This window comes from Sphaerodactylus townsendi, linkage group LG06, assembly GCF_021028975.2.
Source record: "Sphaerodactylus townsendi isolate TG3544 linkage group LG06, MPM_Stown_v2.3, whole genome shotgun sequence".
Lineage (NCBI taxonomy): Eukaryota > Metazoa > Chordata > Lepidosauria > Squamata > Sphaerodactylidae > Sphaerodactylus > Sphaerodactylus townsendi.
This window is the reverse complement of record NC_059430.1, coordinates 47,799,716-47,817,219: the sequence shown is the minus strand read 5'-3', so window position 1 is coordinate 47,817,219 and position 17,504 is coordinate 47,799,716. Positions and strand designations below refer to the sequence as shown.

At 43.2% G+C, this 17,504-nt stretch overlaps 1 protein-coding gene across 2 annotated transcripts in view; it reads left to right on the top strand.

Moving 5' to 3' along the window:
• PLXNC1 (plexin C1) overlaps positions 1–17,504 on the top strand; it is a 93,161-nt gene that overhangs the window by 73,887 nt on the left and 1,770 nt on the right. For both annotated transcript variants that reach the window (XM_048501403.1, XM_048501402.1), the window contains 7 exons: positions 3,264–3,315; positions 3,829–3,863; positions 3,953–4,060; positions 4,983–5,146; positions 6,978–7,125; positions 8,998–9,138; positions 15,030–15,104. In XM_048501403.1, the coding sequence (XP_048357360.1) occupies positions 3,264–3,315; positions 3,829–3,863; positions 3,953–4,060; positions 4,983–5,146; positions 6,978–7,125; positions 8,998–9,138; positions 15,030–15,104 (723 nt within the window). The remainder of the gene's footprint in view (positions 1–3,263; positions 3,316–3,828; positions 3,864–3,952; positions 4,061–4,982; positions 5,147–6,977; positions 7,126–8,997; positions 9,139–15,029; positions 15,105–17,504) is intronic.

Genomic DNA, 17,504 nt, shown 5'->3' with positions numbered 1-17,504 from the left:
AATCGGGGGCGCTGGCGGTACGGCGCTTGGAGTGGCAGGACCCAGTGCACGCGGGCCCCTGGCAATCCGGCATGATCAGTACCATGGCATAGACTCCAACTTGGGGCTTCCTGGTCTGCTGCCTCCTTAGTTCCTCTCTCCAAGCGCCAGCCAGCTCCCCTCTCTCATGCGCAGTCAATGCATCCTGGTGCGCATGCAAAGCAGCTTTTTTCTCGTTCCAATTCTAGCCAGGTTCTGGAATTCTCCGCTTTAAGGGCTTCAGTGAGCTCTCGCTATGCTGTCGCGCAGAGCCTGAAGCGCTTTGGCGTGCGAACAGCTTGTAAATCCAGTCTGGAATGTTCCAGGACTTTATCATGGACTGACAGATTCTGGGCATATTATTGGTCGTTGGAGCTGCGTCTTTGGCACGGTCCAACTCGAAAGCCTGGACTTCTCTCTGGCGTTAAGCTGTTCCCGGTCCCTCTGCAGGTTTTCGCTGCATCTTGCTGCAACTGTGCCCGCTTCCCTCCTCCCATAGCTGGCGCTTCACGGGTTCCCATGCCCGCTTGGGCATCTCAAGCGAGTCGCCCCACTTACCTCATCCCAGTCCTCTCGATGGGAGAGGAAACCGGTCCGGCTTGGGGAATGCAGGCTTTCTTCGACTCTTAAATTAGGCCGCCTGGAAGCCGACATCGGAGACACCGTAGGCCACCGGTGGCTCCCCTGAGGCACCGGCGTGCGGTCCTGCAGCGGTTCAGCGGTCGCTGGCGCAGGATTGGGGGGGTCCGATTGGGAAGCTTGCAAAAATTTTACGGATAACCCCTCCCAATTCCAGGTTTAGTCCCGGTGTCGCTTGGACGGGCCCCAAAGATGCTGATGCCACGCGATTGGTTCCCTTGGGAGCATCACCAAAATACGAGTCCAGGAATCGTTCAATGGATTCCTAAGGCTGCCGCGATGAAAAGGTGGTCAAGCCCGCCTCCCTCCATGACAGGTTGCATCTGAGGTTTGTAATCCACACTAAAACTTGGTGAGAGATCCGGATCCACAGGCTTCGATCCATGAGACAGCGCCCCAAACGCACTCCATGGAAGTCCCCATGGTGCGCCGCTTTCACGCCCCTCGCTCCAACCCGGAGTAAAGGAAGACTTCGTGGCTGGAAATAATGAGGTGATCGGGAGTAAGAGAACCACCAGCGAGGCCCCGCTTCTCCTGCCGGGTTCCTCCAGATCCAGAAGGGAAAGGTCGGAGCCCCTTCTTTGGGGAGCTACCGCGACCTTCCGCAGTAACATTCAACTCCTCTCCATCGCAGAAGACAAGAGGTCCACTGCATTGCAGGAATATAGATGAATTAAGATTCCTGCCACAATGTAAGTTAAATTCCATAGAAGCAGAAATAAAAAGGCTTTTGGGAGTAAAAGTCCATTTATTAAGACATCTTAGAAAGCTCAAGTACACGCAGTGGCAGGAATGGCACTTCCCGCCAGAAGCACAGGTTATAACACCATTCACCCCATCCCCCCTTCCTGCTTCCCATGGGAACGGAGTCTTCATCTCCCGCGCAAAGATAAAGTCTCCGCCGATGCATCTGGCCCATCGCCCGGGCTGTGGAATGCACTCAAGGTTACTTCACCATCAACACCATTGAATCCTTTACACTCACTGAGACTCAAAGCAGATTACAGAGTACAGGGAGAAGGAACAAATGTAATCATTCAGTATAGGACACTGAATGAACAATCCAATAGGACTGGGAGTACAAAACTGAATGACAGTGCAAGCAACAATGCCCCACCTACCTCACAGGGTGTTTGTTGTGGGGGGAGGGAAGGGAAAGGAGTTTGTAAGCCCCTTTGAGTCTCCTTACAGAAGAGAAAGGGAGATATAAATCCAATTCTTTTTCTTCAAATCAACAATGCAGTAGAACTAGGAATACATAATGGAATGCCCATGCCAGTGTACTAAGATTGGGGGTGGTGGAAAGTGCTGTCAAGTTGCAGGTACTGTGGGAGTCTTCCTGATATCCTCAACTTGAAACTATAGCAGATCCTGGCTCTCAGAAACAGTATGAAGATTTCCCAAGACATTTGTCTTATTCATACATTCCACTATTAAATGTAAACTTTAAAAAAGCAATCTGTGAATCAACCCTGAAGAAGTGTTGGTTTCAGGAGTGCTCTGTGATATGCCTGATGGCTCAAGAAAGATATTTACTGGCATTTCCACCAGAGGGGATTGTCTTTCTTGCCTGTTTAAAAACAGTGTAAGTACTTTGTGATAGATCAGCTACCATTTTGGTTGTCCTGGCAAAAAAAAACAACCATAAAAAGAAGGCCATACTCTCTCAAGCTGTAATATTTGTGAGTTGGGGAATTCGCGTGTGCATATATAGTTGTTTTTAAAGAGGTTAGGGGTCAAGTAGAGTTAGTTCTTCTGACTTCTCATTGGAGGGAGCTGGTAGGCAGGCAGCAGCAGGTTGCTATGAATGGGACAAGCCGCATGGTGGTGGGTGAAGTGGAAGTTTGCTGCTGCCCAGAATCTACTTCCATAAATAATTTGTCAGTGCATTCAGACAGCTCCCTGACCCAGGTCAGATAGGACAACACAAGGAACAGTCAGAGACAGCAAAGTTTGTTCCGACAGGAAGGCTTTTTTCACATTACACTGGCGCTGGTGGTGAGGCTAGTTGCAATAGGCTGAGAAAAGATGAGACATGAGACCAATTCTTCTACATGCCTTTGAATGCAAGAAGACAAAAAGCAAAATAGACCAAAATAAAGGCCATAATTCAGGAGTTTCGGCATTGTTGAAAGGCATGTGTAGAGCAGAGATTTTCCATAAGTAGGAGCAGGCCATAAGTAATAGGCTCTGGAATTATCCCAACAAGCTGCAGACAATTAAAACATAATTAAAAGGAGCTGACCACAATCTTTGAGCTGTGCAGGCCTGCACTGAGGTCTTTATTTTTCAGAACTTCCAAAGTACTATTTAAAGTTGTGGTAATATACAGCAATTCAGTTTGTCTGAAAACCATTTTTTCCCAAATGCCATAGTGGTTAAAAAATAATGAAATTTCATTTTAGTGTAAGAATTTTTAAAAGTATAAGAATTGTTTTGCTAAGTCAAGCACTCTCTTTCAGCAATAGTCAGCTACATTTTATTTTCTGTTCAAATGACTTCTGAGCAAAGCACATATTTTTCCCTTGTTTAATAACAAAGAAACAAGGTATGTGAAGTATAAAGACTCTGCATATTTTATAGAAATGTTTATATTTCACTTTCAGATTTTAGATGGAGCCATTATTAAGGTCTTTCAAAGGACAAATCTCTTACCAGGTATTAAAAGCAATATATTTTGCAGTAGTAACAATGTATAAAGAACTTTCTTCATTGATGGTTGCCTTTTCTGCAATTCAAAACTGTACTGTCTGTAAACATGAAAACTCTATTTAGCTATAATATCTAGCTGCCATATCTACTGGACTCAGAGCAATGCCTTTGTGGTGAGCAAGGCTGGTTCAAGAAGAAAACAAAAGTCAAGTGGCACCTAAGGCATAATAACTTTTATTTCTAAAGGAACTTTTGTGAGTCATGCTAATTTCTTCAGATATCTATTATCTGCCATCCATATAACACATCAGTTGTACGTGAACCAATGGAGAACAAACATGGATGTCTTGGTTTCTTTCTGTAGACACCTAAATTGGTGAAAAGTGAATATTAGATTTGGATAATTTGAATAGGAAAGTTGTTGAATATAGCCTTCTGTCTAATTAACAATCTTTACTCCTTTACTATGCCTTTTTCACTTAAATCTCCCCTCTCCCTCTCTTTTGACATGCTGCTCAGATATGGAATACTCTTCTGAAAACTATTGCCATCTGGTAAGTCAGCTGTACTTAATTATATTTAACTTACCTCAAACATTTAATTCCTATTGTTTCATCAGCATCTGTGAAAACCTTTCTTACAGATATTACCAAATTCTGAAGCTGCCAAAGATGCACATGGTGCAAAACATAAAGGAAAACAAAAGTTTAAAGTTAAGGAGATGTATCTCACCAAACTCCTATCTACCAAGGTAACTCTTTGGATTTATTTCAGATTAGGCCAGAGAAAATAGAGGAAGCTTCATAGATGTAGGCTTCAATCTAGCATATGGTTATAGTATAATTTCACTGAAGATTGATATGACTTAAGTACCCAGAGCTATTCAATAGATTGCAGTCATCTGCACCTAATAATGAATCCTTGTTAGAATCGAACTTCCCACATGGCCATACAACTGCAATGGAAGTGAGATGCCTCATACTTCAATTACCCAGTAGGCACCCAGGTTGATGCTTATCTGTTCAGGTGTGTACCAATATAAAACAGCGCCCTCCTCCAGCCCCCCTGCCCCTCCCCCTGGCACATGATTCTTATTGTCCCCACGCCCAGTTGCACACATTATTCTTTCCCCCCTTTCTATTGTCATGAGCAGAACTTCTTTCTCGCTTTCAAAACTTATATGCTTCCCAGCGTATTATTTTTAAAACCTGCTCTTCAGGGGTGCTAGGCTGCAGCAGAGCCTTAAAGGGGTCATGGGCAGTGGGCCCAGGGTAGTGGCAGCTGGCAGAAGCAGCCGTCTCAAGTGAGATAATGTAAGTGAAAGTCGCCATCTGTTTTTTGAGCTCTTATACTGTTTTAAATTTGTATACTGTTTTGAATTATTTATTAAAATTGTTTATGTTTTATTGTAATAGTTTTTATTGTTGTTGCCGCCCTGAGCCCTTCGGGGGTAGGGCGGGGTATAAATCTAAGTAATAAATAAATAAATAAAATTTGGGGAGAGTGTATTTCAGTGCTGATCTTTTTGTTAATCAGCTTTGGGTGTTTGGAATATACCCTTCTTGTGCAAATGCCCTGTGATAGATTGGGCTGATTATTGGGATGGTGGCTTATCTACATCTCACAAAACCTTTGTCTGTGAACAATAAAAGCTATTTTTTCCTTCTTTTCAGATTACAATTCACTCAGTTGTGGAAAAGCTCTTTAGGAGCATATGGACTTTGCCCAACAATAAAGCCCCAATTGCTGTAAAATATTTTTTTGATTTTTTGGATGCTCAGGCTGAAAATAAAAAAATTACAGATCCTGATGTGGTTCATATATGGAAAACTAACAGGTATATTTATGTAACGTAAGCTGAGAAAACTTGTGTTAGCATCTAAAATAAAGTGTTGGGGTGTGCCAGCAGACCCAGTAGAGCCTCAGAAAATTCACAGGAATGCCTGCGCCATCTGTCCCCTCCTGGGCTCACACGCACACCCATCACAAGACCCCTCTGACTCACAGGTCACAAGATGCCCCAGACAAAGGGTCACAAGACCCCCAAGTGTGGATTCGACCCAGACAGGAACGTTTCCTCCCGCACGTACGCAGCCCCAATGAGTCATGAATTGCGCAACTTTCTCCCGCTCTCCCGCCTTCCCAAACCCTTAATAAAAGGTGCCAGGGACCCCAGCTCGGCAGATTAGCCAGATCCACGGATCACGCTAGATCGCCACTGGCTTCTCTCCACCGGATCCTGATATCGCTGCGTCTCGTCCCTTCATTGCGTTGTCCGTAACGACTTCAATAAAGTATAATAATATTGTTAGTTTAAACCATTTCTAGGCTGACTTTCCACCCAGTAGAGCCTTCAAGGCAAATATTAGTCTAAGTACATTACATTACTCTATGTATAGAGTTATTAGTTTGAAATAGTTATCTAAAGAGTGGAACTGAATACTTTTGTTAGTGCAGTTGTAAACGCTGACACTCTTCAGATAAGTAGCTAGGACTGCAGTCCAGTGTGTGACTTCCACTCTGTTTGTGACTACATTTTTTTTTGGTTACACTTCCAAACCTTATTTATTTGTGCAGTCTTTCACAGCAGGATACTTTGGAATTCTACTAGTCTTCAGACTCTTCAGAAATGTGATATGTTGTAGACAGTACATTGCTCAAGCTGTTAATTATGTGACTGTGTTTATTTAATAATTTATTTACTTAGTGCACCACCTATATCATCAACAGTGACTGGGACAGGCCCCATATTGAAACTGAAGGGACCCACCAGGGGTGGAGCCTGGGAAAACTGCACCTGGGGCATGCACGCGCCCTGCGCCCCTGCCGCAGCACTTATAACCACTGTACTGTAGCAAAAGCACATTCCATCTCACTATCCTACACAAACATCTAAACTTATTTAAAAAGTGCTCTGCGTTATCGGCTAAGATGGAGACCTCTCTGAGTAATCTGCATTTGATTATTGCCACAACATGTACTTTCTTCAGTCAAATCCTAATATGTCCACTAGTAAAATTTGCTGGGAAGCGGAAGGCATAAATGTAATAAAACTTATGTATATTTGAGCCACCATACTACTTCTACTAATAATAAATACAGGCTCCATTTTTGTTAATCTGTAGGTGTCATTTGGGTACCTTTAGATCTTTATTATTAGCAGTGTTGAATGTAATGTGTTGGATCCAACCAGTTATTTCATTCATCTCACCCAACTGCTCTCCCTTCTACCACTCTCTATTCCACATGATCTTTGCATATGAAGGTCTCATGGTTCCTAACAGTCTTTTTAGTGGTCAAAGGAACCCATCCTTCTTTTTTCATCAGTGGAAAACATGGTTGAACCCAACATTATATTTATCCCAATATAAACTCATGCAAATATAATTGATTAATTGACTGATTTTGTTAATTACATGATGCTGTAAACCTAGATCTCTTGAAAAAAAATAACCTGTTATTTCTGTGACTCTGAAATGCCAGTATTCTGGATGTTGAACCAGAGACAATTGATTGGGACAGTCAAAAGCTTCAATTCACTGCAGAGTTAGGCATTGAAATAAAAGGGTTTTAAAAGTTTCTCTTTATTTTTAGTGTTCTCTGTGCTGTTTAATGGCATTGCCTTTAAATCACCCACTGACCTACATGTTTCCTTTCTCCCTGAGTAGTCTTCCTCTTCGTTTCTGGGTGAACATATTGAAGAATCCCCAGTTTGTCTTTGACATTAAGAAAACTCCACATATTGATGGTTGTTTATCAGTCATTGCTCAAGCATTTATGGATGCCTTTTCTCTGTCAGAACAGCAACTAGGGAAGGTAATATTTCACTTTCATATGATTGTTTTCCTTGGATTGTGTCTTTCAAAATAATTTCAGAGGGTACTTATGTTGGTCTGGAGAAAAAGTGGTAAACTTGGCTGCAGTAGCACCTTAGAGACCAGCCAGATTTTGGGGGCATGAGCTTTCCAGAGTCAAAGCTCTGAGAAAGGAAGTGTTGGCTCTAGAAATCTCATACCCTGAAAGCTTTATTGATCTTTAAGATGCTACTGCAGTCAAATCTACCTCCTCCAAACTAGTTGCTCTGTAGTAGTTCTCCAGTTGAAGTCTGTGATTTTATTCTAGATCTTCCTCAAGTAATCTGCATATTTAATTTCAGTGAAAACCCTTACTCAGCAAGGATAATCTGTACCCAGAACCAGTTTCCCTGTGGAGAGACCCTTGTTGAATCAGGCCCATGACAGGATACAGATGGAGTTTACAAACAGCCCACATTCAGCAACTGTGGTTGGGTATAAAATGATCTTTGTTGAATTGGGTCACCTCATTTATGGTTGGTAGTCAGCTGTATAGTACAATGGTGGTAGGGAACTGAACACATTCCCTCTTTCCTCTGTTGCACAAAAGGTGGTTGGTATTGCCAAAATTGAGAGCACCAGCCGTGTGATTGCCATTCAGTTGTCTGGAGACATTTGCAGCAATGTATTGGCAACCTAACTGAGTTCTGTTCTTGTTTTCTATTTTTAAGGTACATTGAAAACAAGAGAAAAGTGTATCAGTGGTTCTAAGATGTGGTTTAGAGATTACTGGTGCTCCATTAGACACTTTAGGCTAATCCACAAGACTAGAATGCTGAGTAGGCAGAAAAGTTTTGAGAAGGTAGAGGTTAGTTTGAAGTTTCCACTGCAGTGGCTTACACTAACGATGAGGCATGTTTTAAAGTGTAATGTGTTTAAAATTCAGAATTTACAACTTAAAATGTACAATCTTTTTAAGTTTAAATGCTTTACTGAATGGGAAACAAATCAGCTTGCCTGTTGCAAAGCAAGTAGCTGTGGTTGAAGCTTCAAAGACACACAGGTTTGTATATGGTGTCCCAGAGGGCATGTTCTGTAAGATGCTGCAATGTAGAAATTAGTCCTGATGGTGTATTGACTGAGAAATGGCTCCATGGCACCCAGCAAATGCAAGCCTAGTCACCCATACCTGTGGACAAGCCTTATCCTTCATTTTTCGGGGTTGCACAACCTCTGACCCACTCAACAACTTCCAAGTCCAACAGTCACATCTTGGCAAGCAGTTAACCTACTGTCACTGTTTCTGAAGTCCCTGACAAGTGGCAAACAGAAGAAGGTTATCAAGGCTATAGAAAGCTGGGCATAGCACAGACTGTGTAGGCTGGGGAATACAAGCAAAGTAGTGTGCGGTGTGCATTTTTATTTTGAAGACTTTCAAGCAGCCACATAGTTGCTACAATTTTTTAAAAATGAGCAGTGGTCAACGATGAACAAATAAACCAGAAGCGTGGTCTTTGAAATACAGTTCAAACAATGCTCTGCTAATGTCAAAGCCTCATCAATGCTCATTAAGATGTATAGAGTGGTTGTTTTTTATTTCTTTGCTTCAAAGCTATAACCATTTGTCAAGTTCTTGGGGTGTTTGGTTTTTGGGCTGCATGGCCGTGTTCTAGTGTCATTTTCTCCTGATGTTTCGCCTGCATCTGTGGCTGGCATCTTAAGAGAATCCTCTGAAGATCCTCTGAAGATGCCAGCCACCGATGCAGGCAAAACGCCAGGAGAAAATGCTACTAGAACACGGCCATACAGCCCGGAAACCACACAACACCCCAGTGATTTCAGCCGTGAAAGCCTTTGACAATACATTGTCAAGTTCTTGTCTTTTTTTTTAAAGGAAGCACCAACAAATAAACTTCTTTATGCTAAGGATATCCCATTGTATAAAGAGGAGGTTAAAGCATACTATAAAGCAATAAGGGAGTTGCCTTCACTGTCTGCTTCAGATCTAGAAGAATTTTTAACTCAGGAATCAAAGGTATCATTCAACTATTTCTATTGGAAATCATTTTTATATGGTTGAAATGAAGTCCCCAGGTTTCAGGATCTACCTTATAGAATTCTTTGTATACACCCGCACTTGTGACTTCAGTAATGTGCATTCCACACAGCATAATAATAGCAGGTTGCATCCATGTTTTTTTGAATCTGGGTCTGTTTTATTCCTTTCCATGGATGCCCGTTTTCCATGAAGGAATTGAATTGAGGTCAGGGGAGAAACAATCAGTTTTCGTTCTTCCCCTTCGCACGAACCTGCCATTTCTTTTTTACAATTCAAACATAGCTACGCAGGCTCAAACATCCCATTTTTCCTGCGTTCTGATTGGCTGTCCCATCACCACAATCCCCCTTCTGTCTGTTTCCACATTCTGCTAAGGGAGTGCTTCCAATTGGTGGAGAATCTACTTCATAAGAACATAAGAACAAGCCAGCTGGATCAGACCAGAGTCCATCTAGTCCAGCTCTCTGCTACTCGCAGTGGCCCACCAGGTGCCTTTGGGAGTTCACATGTAGGATGTGAAAGCAATGGCCTTCTGCGGCTGTTGCTCCCAAGCACCTGTACTGTTAAGGCATTTGCAATCTCAGATCAAAGAGGATCAAGATTGGTAGCCATAAATCGACTTCTCCTCCATAAATCTGTCCAAGCCCCTTTTAAAGCTATCCAGGTTAGTGGCCATCACCACCTCCTGTGGCAGCATATTCCAAACACCAATCACACGTTGCGTGAAGAAGTGTTTCCTTTTATTAGTTCTAATTCTTCCCCCCAGCATTTTCAATGAATGCCCCCCCTTGGTTCTTAGTATTGACAGGAGAAAGAGAGAAAAATTTCTCTCTGGTCAACATTTTCTACCCCATGCACTTAATTTTATAGACTTCAATCATATCCCCTCAGACGTCTCCTCTCCAAACTAAAAGAGTCCCAAACGCTGCAGCCTTTCCCTCATAAGGAAGGTGCTCCAGTCCCTCAATCATCCCTCGTTGCCCTTCTCTGCACTATTTCTCATCTCTTCAATATCCTTTTGAGATGTGGCGACCAGAGGAACTGAACACAAGTACTCCAAGTGCGGTCAGCATCCACTGTCTTTATATAAGGGCATGACAATCTTTGCAGTTTTATTTATCGAATTCCTTTTCTAATGATCCCCAGCATAGAGTTTGCCTTTTCACAGCTGCCAATGCATTGAGTTGACATTCCCATGGAACTATCAACTAAGACGCATTCAAATCCCTTTCCTGGTCTCTGTGACTGATAGCACTGACCCCTGTAGCGTGTTATGTGAAGTTTGGATTTTTTGCCCCCCTATGTGCATCACTTCTTTGCATTTTGCTACATTGAACTGCATTTGCCATTTCTTAGCCCACTCACCTAATTTGTATCAAGGTCCTGCTTGGAGCTCCCGCAATCCTTTGTGGTTCTCACCACCCTACATAATTTGGTATCATCTGCAAACTTGGCCACCACGCTACCCACCCTTTACTTCCAGGTCATTTATGAATAGGTTAAAGAGCACTGGTCCCAAAACGGATCCTTAGGGGACCACCCACTCCTGACATCTCTCCATTGTGAGAATTTCCCATTTACACCCACTCTTTGCTTCCTGTTTCTCAACCAGTTTTTAATCCATAGGAGGACTTCCCCTCTTATTCCTTCATTGCTGAGTTTCTCTGGTTAGGTCTCTGGTGAGGAACTTTGTCAAAGCCTTTTGGAAATCCAAGTAGAACCAATGTCCACTGGTTCCCCGCCATCCACATGCCTGTTTACATCCTCAAAGAACTCTAGTAAGTTTACGTAAGACAGGATTTGCCTCTGCAAAAGCCACATGCTGACTCTTTCTCAGCAGGTCTTGCTTTTTGTACATGTTTTATAATTTTGTATCTTTAATAATGACAGATTCATACTAATTTACCATGGAACAGATGTCAAACTGACTGGCCTGTAATTTCCCGGGTCCCCCCTAGTTTCCTTTCTTAAAGATTGGTGTGAAGCATTGGCCATCTCTCCAGTCTTCGGGGATGGAGCCTGATTTCAAGGATAAGTTGCATATTAAAGTGAGGACATCCAGCAATTTCATGCTTGAGCTCTTTGAGAACTCTTGGGTGAATGCAATCTGGGCCAGAGGGATTTGGTAGCATTTAGCTTCTATCAATGGCTGCCAGAACTTCTTCCTTGTCTACCACTATCTTCGTTAGTTCCTCGGATTCGCCTCCCTAAGAAGCTTGGTTCAGGTGCAGGAATTTTCTCACCTCCTCTTGATTGAAGACAGATGCAAAAGCAATTCATTCAGCTTTTCTCTGCAATCTCCCTGTCATCTTTTAGTACACCCTTTGTTTCTTTGTCATCTAACGGGCCTACCGCTTCCCCTTGCTGGCTTCCTGATTTTTTTGATGTACTTGAAGAACTGTTTGTTGCTGGTTTTGATGTTCCACAGCCATGCGTTCCCTCATAATCCTTTTTTTTGCCTCACCTTTACAGCTAACTTGCTTCTCTTTTGCCACCGTTTGTGTTCCTCTCTCTGGTATTCTTCTATCAGTTAAGTTGGACTTCCATTTTCTAAAAGACATCTTTTTTTCCTAATAATTTCCTCAACGTCCCTTGTTAACCATGGTGGCTTTCTTTTGGACTGGGTATGCTGCCTTTCCTAACCTGTGGAACACATTCCAGCTGGAGCTTTTAAGACTGTGTTTTTGAATAACCTCTCAAGCATCTTGGACATTTTTTGACTCTCTTGATTTTCCCTTTCAACTTCCTGTGCACTATCCCCTCATCTTTGAGAGAAATTTCCCCTTTCTGAAGGCAAATGTAACTACATTAGTAGTTGTCACTTGTTCGCATGCAGAGATATCTGAATCTGACAGCTTGTTGTGGTTAAGCTGTTCCCCTATCGACTCCAACAACACTGACTTCCCGCACTCAGGTCCTGGGTCCCCACCATAGAGATTAGATCTAGGATCACATCTCCCTGGTTGGTTCTACAACCATCTGCTCTAAGTCAAGCGGTCATTTTAGCATATCCAGGAATGTTCTCTCCCTACTATGACCTGAACATGCATTTTCCAGTTTATATGGGGATAGTTAAAATCACCATTACCGACCATACATTTCCTTTTGCTTTTGTTTGGTCTTCTCTAATTTCTTTTTTCCATCTCAGAATCCTCTTGTGCGCTTTGGTCAGGGGGACTATAATATATTCTTAATGTTAAACTATGCTTCACCCATGGTATTGATATTATCCACAGTGATCTCTGTAGAGGAACTCAGCTCCCTCCCTTCTGCATTGTCTATTTTATGTGACACTCATGCTCTCTTTGGATGTAGAGGGCCACCCCACCCCCAATTCGCCCTGGGGTCCTATCCTCTTCCTGTAGAGCTCTCCTGTAACCTGGGATAACAGCATCCCACTGGTTCTCCCTCATTCCACCATGTCTCTGTGATGCCCACTATATCAATGTCCTCCTTCAAAACTCTGTACTCCAGCTCCCCCATTTTAGGCTCCTAATGCTTCTAATTATTAGCATAGAGACACTTGTATACTCTGTCTCTGTCCCTAACCTAGATTTATGTGTTTTGCTCTCTAGCCTTTTGTAGACACTATCACTTATCACATTGCTGTGCTCCTCACTTGTATGTGGTTGATTTAGAAAAACCTCCTTCTCTGTCTGGGTATCCCCATGGACTCTGTATCTCGGAACCTAAGTCACCTCAGCTCCTGTCAGCTTTCCCCCAGTGATCAGTTTGGTGCTGCTCTTGCCACCTTTTTAATGTTGAGCGCCAGCAGCCTGGTTCCTCTTTGGTTAAGATGAAGCCTGTCCCCTTTGTACAGGCCTGCCTTATCCCGGGGTGCTGTTCCCAGTTCCTGACAAATCTGAAACCCTCTGCCTTGCACCACCTTTCTCATCCACGCATTGAGACTCCTGTATCTCCGCTTTGCCTAGCTCTCGCCTCTGCGCAAGTGGAACAGGTAGCATTTCAGAGAATGCCACACCTGGGGTCCTGGATTTTAACCTGTTTCCTAGCAGCCTAAATTTAGCTTCCAGAACCTCCCCGGCTACATTTCCCAATGTCATTGGTGTACCAGACGTGGGACCACAACTGCTGACTCCCACCCCAAGCACTGTCTAACAGCTTCTCTAGACGTAGCGTGACATCCGCAACCTTCACACCAGGCAGGCAAGTCACCATGCGGTCATCACGCCTGTCACAAACCCAACTCTCTATATTCCTGATGATCGAATCACCCACTACAAGGAGCCCCCCCACCTCCCCGAGGGGTATCCTCAGTGCAGTGATATCTGACCACTAGCTAAGGAAGGGGTCCCATCTAAGGGAACATCTTCCCCCACCTCAGACTGGCACCCTCTGTCACCCAGACTCTCATTCTCCATGACATCTGAAGAGATGTCACCTGACTCCACCCCAGCACTGTCTAACAGCCTATCTAGACGAAGCGTGACATCCGCAACCTTCACACCAGGCAGGCAAGTCACCATGCGGTCATCACGCCTGTCACAAACCCAACTCTCTATATTCCTGATGATCGAATCACCCACTACAAGGAGCCCCCCACCTCCCCGAGGGGTATCCTCAGTGCGAGAGGATATCTGACCACTAGCTAAGGAAGGGGTCCCATCTAAGGGAACATCTTCCCCCACCTCAGACTGGCACCCTCTGTCACCCAGACTCTCATTCTCCATGACATCTGAAGAGATGTCACCTTGGGAGTGGGACCCAGCTGCTAGGTCCCTGAAAGCCTTGTTTGTTGCCCTCTCTGCCTCTCTCAGCTTCTCCAGGTCTGCCACCTTGGCTTCAAGAGAACGGACACGTTCCTTGAGTGCCAGGAGCTCATTGCAGCGAGGGCACACCCACGACTTCTGTCCTAGTGGCAGATAGTCATACATGTGACACTCAGTGCAAAACACTGGCAAGCCCCCATTCCCTTGCTGGCTTCCTGCCTTCATATCTGATTTTGTTTAGATACTTCAACTAGGAGCTCAAGCAGAACTTGCCCCTTTGATTTATCCAGCGTGGAAAAATAGTTTAGGGTATTGAAACCACAACATATGTAAACATAAAGCCTGGAAACCCCGCCCCCACACGCACACACACACACACACTTTAACTTTGTGATATACAAAATAATAACATCTGCCCAAAAAGGGAGCAAGGCAATATGTCCCATCCACATTCAAAGGTGTGCATCTGCGTAGCTACTTATTTGGAGCACCCCCCAAAATTTTTTTTTAAGGAAATGGGGCCATTGCTCACAATGGCTCTGTTTGTTGGGAAATGGCAGGCTGAGAGTCATACTGTCCAGCAGATCAGCAAAAACCAAACAGAAATGAGGCAAGGTGGGAAAACAGGAAAAATGGGTTTGGGTGGGAAAGTGTTTGGCTCCTGTGGTGTTCACTTGGGTGCGGTTTCAACCTAGGATTTTGCAAAAAGATCACTAGTTTAGTGACTTTTGAAAAACCCGGGGTTGGATGAAATATAATGGATCAGCCCCTCTCTGGGGAAGGGACCAGTGTGAAGTACTTCTCCAAACTGGAATATTTTCTTTCGTCAACCCATTATATTTCTACCATGCAGAATCCGGCTAAGACACATCTCATGTACAACTGACAATACCTCCCTGCTACTGAGCAATGCTTATTTATAAGGTGTGATTTTTAAACTGCATTTCTGTGCCACCTCTCCAAGGAACCTGCCCAAGGCAGCTTACAAAATAATAAAAACAATAATTCTAAAAAATTAAAACAGTACTTTCAATTTACTTTCACCTACATATCAATTATTTATTACTATAAAATTCCAATAATAACTACAACTCAGAAACAAAATTTACAAGATTTTTTCTCTTCTTTTTTCTCCAGAAACATGAAAATGAATTTAAAGAAGCAGAGGCATTGACTGAAATTAACAAATACATAGTAAAATACTCTGATGAAGTAAGGATCTCTGTTCTTCTACTCTGTGTTTCTCTAGTTAGCCTAGGTAGACATAATACACATGCTCTGATATCTGTTTCATACTATGCTTGTAGTGGTGAAGTCTTTGTCTCAGACTGGCTGAGCTGGTGTGATGGCACAGATTGTTTACAAATATTCCAACTTCTGCTTCTCAGGCAATAAGTGATGAGAATGGTTGTAGTATTCAGTTCACATGTATATACATTTGGCTCTGGGCTCAAATCAAGGCACAACAAACCTTTTAACTAGTCTCGAAAGCTATAATTATTGACAATTTTCTAATTGCTGCTCTAAATCTATAAAACCTTTGTATAGGATAGCTACTAATTTCTACTTATAATATAATCTACACATATGTTTTGATAAATAAGTATTGAGGATTGTATGAATAGAGGAGCAGTGTGCAAGATATTGAAAGTAAGATTTCCAGTTTCAAAATAGCCTTGTTTAGAGCTACGGTGCAATTGCATTTGGAATATCATGTATAATTCTGGTCACCTCTATCAAAGACAATAAGGTAGAGTTAGAAGGACACAGAAGAGGGAAATTAAAATGCTCCCTCTTCCATAATAAGAAACAACTTGGAGCACCTAATGAGGTGGTTGGACAGTAGACTCAGGACAGAAAAAAAGAATACTACTTCAAACAATTCATTGTTAACTTGTGAAATTCACTAGCACAGATTCTAGGGATTGCCATTAGCATAAACCGGGTGGCAGAGTGATGCTGATGTGGTGAAAGAACTCACCAGTGGATTTTAGGATGGGCTCTGAATATTATTTAAACTGTCCAACAAACTATGCAAAGCAGCTGTGGGTCCTTAGGTAGCATGTGAGCATAATATCTGCAAGGACTACAGATCTCTTCAGTGCAAATTAAGCATGCATAGCTACTTTCCACAGGTTGCAGTGCAGTTTTAAAAAGACACTGAGACTGGTTCTGGTGGGTTTTCCGGGCTGTATGGCCATGGTCTGGTGGATCTTGTTCTTAATGTTTCACCTGCATCTGTGGCTGGCATCTTCAGAGGTGTATCACAGAGGGAAGTCTGTTACACACTGAGACTGTTCAGAATCTCAGGAGAGAGCAATTTGCTTTTCCAGCATCACATTTAAATGTGGCTTAAGAGGGTTTCAAAAGGGGTTAGATAAATTCACGGAGGATCAATCAATCAATGGTTATTGTCCAAGACGGTTTAAAGCAGTGGTTCTCAACCAGGGGTCGACTCTCTGCATCTGTGTTCTCCATCTGTAAAATGGATAAATTTTAGGGTTGGGGGTCACCACAACATGAGGAACTGTATTAAAGGGTCACCGCATTAGGAAGGTTGAGAACCACTGGTTTAAAGGAACCCCCATTTTCAAAGGTAGCATTATATACTTGAATAACAGTTGGAGAGACTTTGGCCTACATGCCCTGCTTGAAGTTGTGGGCTCAGTTAGCCACTATGGAAACAGATGCTGGGTAGGATTATTAGCACACGTAATGCTGCATTTTAAGGACTTACAGGGAATGGCCTGGATGAGCTGGGGTATCCTGATCTTAGAAAGTGAACAGGATCGGCCCTGGTTAGTATTTGGATGGGAGACCACTAAGGAATTCCAGGATCACGATACAGAACCAAACCTCCTCTGTTAACCTCTTGCCTTCACAACCCTACAGAGTCGCCATGTCAGCTGCAACTTGACCGTACTTCACACACACACAGGGCATGGCTAAATGAGGAATGGAAAGTTTATTTTGGACAACTGTGGATGTAGAGAAGGTAATGCTTCAGTGAGTGAAGCAGTATTGCTTCAGTGAGGAGAGAGGAAAGCTGTTTGGTAGGGAAATAAAAACAGGAACCTGTTCCAGGCAGAAATGAAGGGATTTTAAAAAGTAAACAGATTAATGCCACATTCAACAACCTTCAGAACCCCCCCCCCCCCCCCCGGTACATTTCAGCTCAGGTGGACAACATTGCTACTAGTGTTGCATTCACTCATACATCCACATTTCAAGCTCTGGATGTCACAGACCCTAAATGTAGGCCACTTTACACGTCCTGTAGTTTTCAGTTTCAGTGCACTTCTCTGAATGTCTTTTGCATATCCATGGACAGCAGTGGAAAGGCATGTCATCTAAAGCTCTTGAGGTGCAGTCTGAAGCATCTCCAATCATGTAATTCAGTATTACCGAGAATGCGATTTTAGAGCCTTTTTGACAGGTAAACATTTTAGCCCAGTATACATTTTGCTGTATACAACAGCAAAGGGACAGGTTCCACACACCTCATTTTCCTCTCGTGTCTGTTAGCTCTGGAAGCCCTTTGCTGCAGTTGTTGTAGCACGTACTATGCAAGTTTGGACTTCATTTTATCAAAACGCTGAGGAATTTTAACTG